General features: G+C 39.4%; 1 protein-coding gene across 1 annotated transcript; it reads right to left on the bottom strand.

The window, feature by feature from the left end:
• Positions 1–2894: 2894 nt before the first annotated feature.
• On the bottom strand, positions 2895–11408 carry LOC107563722 (transcription factor Sox-10-like). Its single transcript, XM_016248664.1, has 4 exons — positions 11335–11408; positions 8145–8847; positions 6066–6328; positions 2895–4692 (listed from the first exon to the last, which is right to left on the bottom strand). Exons 2-4 carry the CDS (start codon positions 8582–8584, stop codon positions 3944–3946), a joined length of 1452 nt encoding a protein of 483 aa, XP_016104150.1. The 5' UTR covers positions 8585–8847; positions 11335–11408; the 3' UTR covers positions 2895–3943.
• Between the last annotated feature and the right edge of the window lie 513 nt (positions 11409–11921).

Raw genomic sequence — 11921 nt, 5'->3', positions numbered from 1 at the left:
GACAGTCGCATCACAGATCAGATTTCATTTATTCAGTGAATGAGAGCGAGTCGAGCTGACTGACAAGAAGAGTGAGGTGAGACAGACAAGACGATCACGGATGATTTAGTTTCGAAACGAAATGCAAAAGCGCCTGTTTGGCAATATTTTGGATTTTGAAAAGCCTGTTGACTTTTGCCATCTATCTAAGGTGATTTTGGAAGTTTTTTTTAAACATTCGTTTCTTATTTAATTGGTTCCACATTGTTTGCTGGTTTTTACTTTATTTAAACTGTGTCATTTATTTATTTTATTTGACATCAAGGTGTATGCCGTGCCTCCAAGCTTTTTTACTCGTTTTGCTAATAAATGTTCTACTTTTATTTATTTGGTTATATATTATACAGGTTTACTTAGCCTATTTCCAGTTTTGTATACCTATTTAAACTTTATGTAAGTTATTTGTTATTTTATATCAGGCATAGCCTGCCCTATAGCATGGTGTATTTTTGTTTTGTTAATAAAAGTTCTATGTTTTATATATAGGCTAAACTGAGTTTGATGTTGTATTTTGTTGTTGCATTCAAGCAATTGACGCCGAACTGCCGCTAATTCGAAAGTGAAAGTAAAATGCACACGGCGTTTTTAAGCTATTTAAAAGTGAAGGAAAGCGAGAAAAATAGAGAAAATTCAAACGAACAATTGCTTTACGCCGAATTGCCGCTGTTTGAAAGTGAAAGTAAAATGGGCACGCCACTTTAACAAACCATTTAAAAGCAAAGGAAAAGAGGGAACGCCCCTGCCCCCACGGTGATACCGGTATTACCGGTGTTGTCACATGTCGATTAACCTTCGCACTTATCTTTGATCAAACGCTATCATAAAAAAGTATGTTATCAAATGGCTTTTAAACTGACCGAGCGTCTGTACGTCCCTAATATATAGCGGCAGACTGTTCCATAATTTAGGGGCGGCGACCGCAAACGGAAACGCAATTTACAAGTGCCTGTGAGCACTCTTGCAGATGCATTTTGGACCATCTGCAATCTGTCTAAAACTTTGAGCACCATAATATAGTGACTTGCATTAGTCTAATCTCAAACCCTACTGTACACAGCAGTATTATTTTTGTATTATATATATATATATATACAGTGGGTACGGAAAGTATTCAGACCCCCTTAAATTTTTCACTCTTTGTTATATTGCAGCCATTTGCTAAAATCATTTAAGTTAATTTTTTTTCCTCAATGTACACACAGCACCCCATATTGACAGAAAAACACAGAATTGTTGAAATTTTTGCAGATTTATTAAAAAAGAAAAACTGAAATATCACATGGTCCTAAGTATTCAGACCCTTTGCTGTGACACTCATATATTTAACTCAGGTGCTGTCCATTTCTTCTGATCATCCTTGAGATGGTTCTACACCTTCATTTGAGTCCAGCTGTGTTTGGTTGTACGCACAAAAGCCAAGTAAATTTATTTGTATAGCACTTTTTACAAGAAACATTGTTTCAGCTTTATATTAGTTTTTTTAATTATTATTATTTATAAGGACTATACACATGAATTAACATTTCTGTAAATGTGGCAGTATTCATAATATTTTAATAATATAGTAATACCTTAAAGTCACATTAAGCTTAGAGCTGAACGAGAATATAGTTCATGTGGAGACTATATAAATTATCAGCCAGTTGAGATTTGCAATGCGTACTAATAAATGCTCATGATGCTCCATTAATCATCAGTGATATCACTTCCTGTGTGACAGGATGTGTGCGCCGGTGATGGTGGAGCTGGAAGGAGAGACGGATCCACTGCAGATCGCCATGAAAGAGCTCAAGTATGACAAAACGCATGTTATTACACTACTGATATATTTAAGTTTTGATTATTCATGATTTACTTATGTAATTACAGACATTTAAGTAATGGTATGTTCTTTAATAAAAACAATACTTTTCTATGGGGGAAAATATATTTTGTTTTACTTCTTGATTTTAATTTAAACTTAGATTATAGAGTAAAATTATTTTAACAGTGTATAGACAAAATCTCTGACACATTCTCAGAATGTGTATTTTTCTGTGTGGTATGTGTTTTAATGTTGTTTGTGTGTTGATCAGGAGCAGGAAGATCCCCATCATTATCCGTCGGTATCTGCCGGATGGGAGTTATGAGGACTGGGGCTGTGACGAGCTCATCATTACTGACTGAGAATCTCACACACACACACACACACTTACACACTCAGATCCGCATCAGATCTGTGTGTCACAGCAGTGTTTACAGCACACATCTCAAGTGTTCTGCACTGGAGCTTTATATTTCATCCAGCAGTTCGTGTGTTTGTCCACAGGAGGACAGCAGAAACAAAGGTTTCAATTTCAATTATTTAATGTTCATTCCTTTGTTTTATTCATGCAATATTAAACTTTTTTTTTGTAGGAAATTATATGCTTCACTCTTGTTTTCTCATTATTGTTTTGAAACAGTATGACATTATCTGTAGATTCATACTACATGAGTTTAAAGCTGTTGAATAAAACAGCAAATCAAATTTAATTTACAGCTGTTCATTGAAATAGTTTGTAAAAACGGGGGAGTTAAAATGTAGTTTTTTTTTTGTTTTTTTTTTATATAATACTAAGAAAGTGTTGTAAACTAAAAGTACCAAAGGAAGGAAAACATTTAATAAACATTAAACGTGTATTTTTTTTCCCCTAGTCAGAACATTATTGAAATGACCCTTGATTCAGAAATAAAAAAAAATTCTTGAAAATTAAGGCTGATAAAGTTCGCGCCATAAAGTGTTTCGCGGGATTTGATTCGAATTTATCAGCGATAACGAACCGTTTCCACTTAACTGGCGCACGAACGGCGGGATCTAAATGTAAATATTTTACGAAATAATTCCGCAATGTTTTAATTTTCATTAAAAAATTAACTGGGCAATGTTATGAAACGGACATTATTTCCACAAAATACAAAACGGCGCTCTTTCAAAATTGCGTAGGCCTATTACATTGTCACGTGGGCATAAAAATATTCCTTAATGCTAACGGCTGATAAAGTTCGCGCCCTGAAAATAGATCTGTGTGATTTAATTTGATTTTTTTCAGCGATTACGAACAGTAGCCGATGGACTGAGGCGCTAGCGGTGTTATCTAAAAAGGGTAATTTATATACCGGAAACTCGAAATTAGGCTAATTCCGATGTGACGGAAGCATTGCATTACAGTAGGCCTACTCCGCCTGTGTGTTTTGGAGTAATAGGTAAAAACGCGTAATTATCGAGTCCTGTCACTGATATTTACACACACTGAAAGTCATAAAACACAGATGTCATTAACAAACACTAGACAGTGGTGAAGACTTTTCAGTGTAGTTATGGCAACACAAATAACAAGAGTAACAACAATAGAAAATATTACAACAACGAAAACACGTCATTATTTGTTGATAAAAACAATATGGCCTTATTTTGGTTAATAAAAAGAGATTATTCATTCATACAAATACAAATTAAAAAAACACATGGATGTACAGATAATTGCATTAGGCGTAAGTTTGTTTGTGTGTATGTATATTTGAGTGAAGTTGAGCGGGTCGATGTATGGTTTGAGTGTTACTGCCAAACCAAACAGAGTTCAGAAACTGCACCGATTTTTGTAATGTTTTGGTCTCAGAACTTTGGTAATATGTCTCATGAAGGACCACTGGTGTCAAATTTCTGCCTCCTGCATGTCATCTAGCATTGAGTGAATCTGTGACGGGTTGTGAAGGTTTTATCAGCCTGAGGCATGTGAGAATATGTTCCCTGCAGATCTCCACACACAAGTTTCTCTCAGATTTCTGTCTGTGTAGATTGTGGTGCAGGTGAGCGTTTGTCATGATTTTCAGTCACACTTCTGTTGGACCCTTCAGCGACTGGATACGAAACCAGAACGTTGTGTCAAGGTCGAGATAAGGTGGTGTATACAGGCTGCTCCCAGTGCGTTGGGCTGTGCGACTGCGGCACGGAGCCGGGATCTGGAATGGCGGTGTACAGGGGCCTCTGCGAAGGGCCCATGTAGGAGAAGGCGGAGTAGAGGCCAGAAGTCTGGCTAGAGTGGGCATAGTACGAGCCGGATGCCTGGTGCTCGGCATATTCGGCAAACTGCGCACGGGACGCCAGCGAGGGGAAGGCAGCACTGTAGTGTGGCAGGTAGGTGACATGTGACCCACTCGCCGCAGCCGCTGCATCACTGGAGAAGTGCGCCTCGCTCTTAATCTGTGTTTTCCCGCCATCTGATCCCAAGTGCTGCTGGGATGGCAGCTGCTGCTTGGAAAGCCAGGCGGTGGAGTGACCGCTAGCGGCCGCCAATGCACTGGAGATGCCATAAGTGTACGGTGAAGCTGAAGACCCGGCGCTGGTGCCACTCGACGACTGCGGATGCCCGTTGGGCGGCAGATACTGGTCGAACTCGTTCACATCAAAAGGCTCCATATTGGCCATTACATCATGGCTGATCTCGCCAATGTCCACATTTCCGAAATCGATGTGCGGTTTTCCACTGGTGGATGAGGAGGCGGAGCTTCCGTCTGCTCCCACCCCCAAACCGCTCCTGGAGGCTCCACCCTCACGCTTCCCCTCACCGGATTTACTGCCTTGCATTTCCGTCTTAGGAGTGGTAGGGGGCGTCGGAGGGCTGTGACTCTGACCTGAAGGAACAAATTGATGCATTTTAAGCCCAAGACACACACTGCACAATTTTAGCAATCCTATAAGATCATTGCATGTCACACTGTGCGACTGTACGATGATGACATCTATTGATAGGGTGATCATACGGGCCATTTTTACAGGACGCGTCCTTGCCAGGATTTCTATATTGCCTAAAATATCCAGGTTTTGGCTGTTCGCACTGGGCAGATCGATCATTGTATGACATTCACGAGAGCTATAGAGAGCAGAGCAGACGGCTCCTTATGCTTTCGATTCGCTCTCGCGGTACTTTGGTGTCATACAATGATCGGTGCACAGTGGCGCTTCTAGTGGTGAAAGGCGGCAAAAGAAGAAGGAATAAGAGCTTGAGCTAAGCAGTTTTATCAGTAAACTTGGGCCGTGGCAGTAAACACACTGTGTGATGGTCATGCTGTATATCTGACACTATCAGAAAATGATTGTGGGCTATCTTTGGTCGTAAGGCCGTGACGTGTCTTTGAACCTCTCTGTACGGCAGAGGACCACAGATTTAGGAGCCACGATCACAGAAATCACAAGGATTGTTTCACGATACTTCAATCTTTCAACTGGGACAGCCAAAAATCATACAGTGTGTCTCGAGCTTTAGAGGAAGAAGTTTGCGGTCGGTAAGATTTTATGTATTTGAAGAATTTTGCTCACCCAGGCTGCATTTATTGGATAACGAATACTGTTCTAAAGGTCTGTTCATACCAATAATGATAACGATAACTATAAATACAACGATAACTATATTTGCGTCCACACCAGTGAACGAACACTGTCTGTTTTTCTTGTTCTTGTTGCATTTACAAAACTTCAACCAGATGTCCTCAGCATGCACGTTTTAAGCACATATAAACAGTGAATCTAGCTTAATTTAGCTATATGTTTTCTAAGGTAGTCATTGTAGTGGAATAAAAACAATACGTTGTCTTTTCTACTGCAACTTCAGATGAGACAAGACAATGTTGGCAAAACTAGTGAGGTATTTTTATGTTTTATGTTACTCTGTGCAATGTCCGTTTGCTTTTCCACAATTTTGCCTGCTATTTCAAATGTGCAAGCCCTTTAAATTTGAATAGAGTCTGATTGGCTATCAAGTGTTTTATTGTTCTGGAAGTGATCCCAACAATATCGTTCCTCTATATCGTATCGTTGGATCGACTGAGCTATTCTCTTAAATTTGAAATGAATTTTAGAACGCTTTCTTTATATAGTTACCGTTATTGTTCTTGGTGTGAACCGGCCTTAACACTATAAATGTCTTTACTGTCACTTTTGATCAATTTAATGTTGATGAATAAAAGTGACCCCCTTCTTAACAGAAGTGTAGGCAGGTGTAGCTAACCTGTAGCGTGAGGATGGTGTCCATCTCCCAATGGCGATCCTGTGGCCCCGCCATGTGCCACCTCTAGGTGCAGGCTTTTGTAATGCGATTGGCTGTGACTGACCTCGCCCTCAGAGTGGGCGTCACCCTCAGAGTTGGATCCCGGTTTGCCATTCTTGCGTCGACGTGGCTGGTACTTGTACTCTGGGTAATCTTTCTTATGCTGCTTCCTCAAACGCTCGGCTTCCTCGATAAACGGCCTCTTATCCGACTCATTCAGCAGCCTGAAACACACATATGCGTAAAAAGATTATATTTTGCACAGTATAAAAGGCAATACCAGAATATTTAATAATGAAACAGTAACCCAATCACTGGACAAATTAAGAGAATGTAATCCTGTATCATCAGAATAAACTCAGAGGGCAGGCACTCAACTAAAATGACAATGAAATCTTTTTCTTTTTTTTTATGTGTGTAGTATATAATTTTCTTTAGCCTTATTTACAGTATAAAAAAAATATAAGTTAAGTGTCAAAAAACTGAAACTGGCTCAGATTTCTCCTCTGAGAGTTTAACATGCAGATGATCAGTTTTTTTTGTGTCTGATATTCCAACTCTGCGGTTTGATTCTCCACCTGTTATGCTGTCATCTGTAAAGCGAGATGCTTTCATTCAGCCACTGCATCTATAAATCCAGCAGAACCAAACACTGGCTCCCTCATGAAAATAAACTATTTTAGAAAAATACACACCGTAATAGCTGAAGTTGGCCTTCCAGCTCGGGTTAATAGTGCTGTTTACGGACTGTGGCCTGTGTATGTGTGTGTTTTTGCTCTTTTCCACAGCAGCTCCTGAAGGGATTTGTCCCTCTAATCTGGCATGTTGAAGGAATGATTATTCTGAGCTAAAGCCCCTGAGAAACTCAAAGCCAGAGGCAGAGTTAACAACATCAACGGTGGGGGTGCAGTTAATATAAGACTGACAGTGAGGTGTGGTCATCAGATCGACAGCAGAAACTAAGAGAGCCATTAAACTGCAGCATCAATTATTAACTGATAGAATTACAGTAATAAATTCATGGTGGCTGTTTCTTGAGTGGTTTAGGACAGTGAAGGGATTGAGAATGTGCAGATGGACTTTCAATTTGGTCACTGAATTTATGGAGATGCAACGTTTTTTTCTTGTTTTTGACCCTGGACCACAAAACCAGCCTTATGTAGCATGGGTATATTTGTAGCAATAGCCATCAATACATTTTATGGGTCAAAATTATCGATTTTTCTTTTATGCCAAAAATTTGGACAACTTTAAAGGCAATTTTCTCAATATTTGGATTTTTATATTTTTTTTGCACCCTGACATTCCAGATTTTCAAACAGTTGATTCTCGACCAAATGTTGTCCTATCATAACAAACCATACATCTATGGAAAGCTTTCAGATAATGTATAAATCTCAATTTCAAAAAATTTACCTTTAGGACTGGTTTTGTGGTCCAGAGTCACACTTGGTTGTTAATTATTATTAATTACTATTCATATTTGTTAATACAATTTTACTTTTACTTCTGCTTGTATTTTTTTTTTCCATATGCATCTTTTATGATTCTTTTTTTAAATAATGTTTATGTAAAGTACAAGTGCTAAGTTTAGGACTGGTTTTGTGGTCCAGAGTCACACTTGGTTGTTAATTATTATTAATTACTATTCATATTTGTTAATACAATTTTACTTTTACTTCTGCTAGAATTTTTTTCCCATATGCATCTTTTATGATTCTTTTTTTAAATAATGTTTATGTAAAGTACAAGTGCTAAGCAAATGTGCTAGCCTATATAAATAAACTTGCCCTTGGAGTGCTATATGATAAAAATATGAATTTGTGCATTCAACACCATTTGAAGTGGATCAAAAAAAGTTAATCAAAGTTGTCCTATAAGAACACATTTAGGTTTTAGGACAACTTTGATGATCCACTTCAAATGTTGACTAGTGTATATCAAAATACCATGATAGGCTACTAATATCACGGCACCATGTTGGCGCCCCAGCATCTTTTGTAAGGGATACACGGGTCAAACGTTACTATTTGCTCTCACCTCCAGAGTTTTCCGAGTGTTTTACTGAGCTCGGCGTTATGCAGGTGCGGATATTGATCCGCCAGTTTCCTGCGCGCCGCCTGTGCCCACACCATGAACGCGTTCATCGGCCGCTTCACGTGCGGCTTGCTCTTGCTGCCCGAGTTCACACGCACAGGCATCGGCACGAGCGTCCAGTCGTAGCCGTTAAGCACCTGACTGACCGCCTCGCGGATGCCGATGGGGAAGCGATCGTCGTCTTCCTCGGACTTCACCGACACCCCGGCGGAGTCGCCGGGCGCATCATCACCGACGCCCGGCATCTGAGACGCTTGACCGGGAAGAGGGGAGTCCGCCCCGCCGGGAGCACCGGACGAGTGACCGGGGGACATGGAGTGACCGTCGTCCGAGACACCGGGACTCATTTCCACCTCTGACATACTGTGCTCCTCCGCCGACATCGGACCTCTCGCTCTGCGGCCACAGGTGTCTGCGGTAAGTCTAGTTTTTCACTCACAGAGCCTCTGCTTTTTTTTTATTCACTAAAAGTTTATTCTCTAAAAACTACGTTTTTCCCTCTCTAAAACAGTTGTTAATGTTTTTATTATTATTAAAGATGTAGGTCCTCCAGAGGAAATTCAACACGCTTATTTTTACACGATCTCCGTTCTTTCAGAATGAATCCATCCGCCGTCTTCCTCGGGATATAGATCTGCTGAAAAACCTGCAAAAGCACATACAAAGGTTTTTTTATTCATTATTATCATTGGTTGTCACGCTACCTTTACATGTTCTTTGTAAAGTAGGCTATATCTTCTCAATGTACCCTGATAGCACACGTAGTCTAGGCTACATCACGGAGACATCCAGTTGACGTCTGCAAGACGTATTTTTTACAGTGTTTCCTCATCTGCAATACGTCGTTTCCTATCAGATGTCAAAAATAAACGTCTTGATGTCTTTAAGATGTTTGATTTAGAATGTATGTAAAACTGACATCTTACAGACGTCTGTTGGATGTTTGTACACAGCAGCTTTCCAGATCAAGCGATCTTTAACAGACATCTTGCAGACGTAAAGGCTACTATAGCCTATGGGTAATAATATGAATATGGAGTTGTAATGGGATATAACCGCACAACCTCTTTGCTGTTCATAACCCAAACGCCCCACGAACAAGATAAATCTGTTCAGGAAAAACTGCTACAAACACTGAGGCTTTGACTTTATTTAGAATTCGTCTTTTTTCCAGCAGTCATACGGTGGCGTCAGTTTGCCTCAGTATAGCTATGTGTGTTATTTTAGCTTCACTTCTGCTAACAAGCTACTGTCGAAGGTTTGGCGGTTTGTTCAAGCTCCCGGGAGAGAAAGTGCTGGAATAATACCGGCTTCATTCCGCCTCGCTGCTGGATAAACACGGAGCGGCGCTGCTTTGGGCAGCTGAATTACACAGTGTTTGTCGGTGAAAGCACAAGCGACGACTTATAACCAGCAGAAAAATACAGCGAGTCATGGAAATGTGTTTATGAAAACTCAAGCAAGCAGCGAAGTGAATATATGAGATCGTTATGATAAATTATTTATTTTGCTTCTACAAGTCTGACTGAAGATCAATCAAAGAATCAGCTTTTCTCTTAACACAAAAAAATAGCTGTTTTATATACGGCAAAAAAACTCTAGAGATGCGACTTGTCAAGCAAAGTTGAACTTGAATTAGCTACTGTTGTCAGAGGGGATCGAATCTCATCCGAACACAAGAACAACAAACCATCCGACACCAGTGTTAATTAAGATCAGACACAGGTGACTTCACTTCTGTGATAACAGATTCATTTAATATGAATTCAATAATCACATTTGTCAGGCTCACGGGAATACAGACGTTTAATGATTTGTGTCTGATTGACTTGTGTGTTAAGTAGACGTTTCTTTGGGACAGAAATAGCCTATAATGCACCTCGTGAGACTTAATAATTTGTTTTTAGTAGGCTAACACAGGTATCAGTCAATTTCTTTAAGTAATTGCGCTTTTGGGTTTGCTCTTTTTCCGTTCAATTCATTTCAGTACAAAGCGACTTTTTGAGAGAACTTGGAAACTTTCTGTTCATTCGTTTTAACCACTCACAACTCTTTACTATAGCTCGTTTTTTATCCGCCACTGCTAACTGTATTTGTTCAAATTTGATTCACTTCATTTTTCGCTAGATTATTTCGGCATATTCTTGACACGGTTCACACAGTACAGTAGGGCGGATCATTACGCCTGGTTTGGCAATAATTTGCCCCTAATTCACTCATGCCAAAACACCACTCTCCTAAATGGAACAATAACTAGCCATTTAAACAAACGTGCTCAGGTTTGAAAATAAATAGATTAAAACTTTCAATATGTTCCAAACTTCCTTCTAATGAGACCCGTTTCAGTGTTTTAATCAGAATATCGGAACATGAAACTTTTTTCTTTTCTTTTTTCTTTTTCGTGAAAGGAATGTGACAGACTTCACATGTTATTCAGATTTTGTACTTTTCGTTTTACTCTGTTCATATTAGAAAATTACATCTGATGGCTATGTAGAGCAATTTGGACAGAAACAGCATTTGCCCGATAAGACTAGCTATATATTGGCTAAATGGCCAATATATTGACTGAATTCTAAAAAGCTATTTAAAAGTTATTTATAATGGCTGCAACATCATACATGGATACAAATAGCCTATTTAAAATCAAAGTCGCCTATTTAAATTCGTAATTTAACGAGCTTTTTGCCAAATGATCGAAGTGTCAAATTGTTTCGTCAAACACTGATTATGCAACTTCTCCCATTAAGACAGATTAACCCAACACGTCTCTGATTTACACATTCACGCAAATCTCGAAATGTATAGCTCGTGACTTAGTTTTAAAGAGTTTCGTGCTCAGAAAATTTGAGCGCTGCAGCATTTAGCGCTACACTGTTAATCCAGAAAGAAAAAAACAATTCTTTACAATTAGGTCCTTGTTACCAAAAGTCATACCACAGCAGAGAAAACCCGAATTCACATTTATACAAGCAGATGTAGAGAAATAAGGTCAAAGCAGGGCATATGTATTGTTAACAATACTGATACTACAAATTTATCCGTTTAGCGGGTTTCTCGATACATTGCATTGCAGTATATTCCCACACAGAGTAAGTGATAGAGAGAGAGGTAATAATGTCAAGCGTCTTACTGCACTGAAGCAGGTCGCCCGCCCAGCGCGAGAGTCCGTCGGTTCAGCCCCCTCGCTCGCGCTCTGAATGCCTGCTCTGTGTCGCGCGCCGGGGCTTAAAGAGCCTCGTTGTGTGAGGAGCGAGAAAAAAAAATCAATTCGTGGAAAAAAAAAATCTCTTAAAGGGACAGTAGAGGCCCGTCGGGTCGCGTGCTGATTGGCTGCAGGATTTCGCCCTGAAGTTTCTCAGCGGAGGGCGGTGATTTCTGCTGCAAATCAACGACAGTAATATTTGGCCTCTTAGAGTGTAATCACACTTTTATTTGTGCGTTTAAACATTTTATACATTTTTTTTCACATATTTAGGTCTTTGTAATGTTGATAACTGTCGACTGTGAAAATTTGGCCTGAAGTTGTTTTATTACAAATAGTTATATAGCCTATAGGCATATGTTATCATCGTCATAACACTCTTACAAATAAAGGTTCTCTATTGGCATCTTAGTTCAAGAAACTTTAACATCCTTGGTTCTTTTAATAGTGAAAAAGATTATTTAGCTTAATAAAAAGTTATTTAATGGTTCTTTTAAGAACTGTTCTTTGGTGAA

Source organism: Sinocyclocheilus grahami, unplaced genomic scaffold (genome assembly GCF_001515645.1).
Source record: "Sinocyclocheilus grahami isolate Dianchi unplaced genomic scaffold, SAMN03320097.WGS_v1.1 scaffold888.1, whole genome shotgun sequence".
NCBI lineage: Eukaryota > Metazoa > Chordata > Actinopteri > Cypriniformes > Cyprinidae > Sinocyclocheilus > Sinocyclocheilus grahami.
The sequence above is the reverse complement of the archived record's forward strand: the minus strand, read 5'-3'. Positions and strand labels throughout refer to the sequence as shown.

Coding starts and splice junctions, on each gene's coding strand:
- LOC107563722 (XM_016248664.1), bottom strand. CDS start 8,584: ATGTCGGCGGAGGAGCACAGTATGTCAGAGGTGGAAATGAGTCCCGGT. Junction 6,329..8,144: donor ACACTCGGAAAACTCTGGAG/GTGAGAGCAAAT, acceptor TGTGTGTTTCAG/GCTGCTGAATGAGTCGGATA. Junction 4,693..6,065: donor ACACCATCCTCACGCTACAG/GTTAGCTACACC, acceptor TTGTTCCTTCAG/GTCAGAGTCACAGCCCTCCG.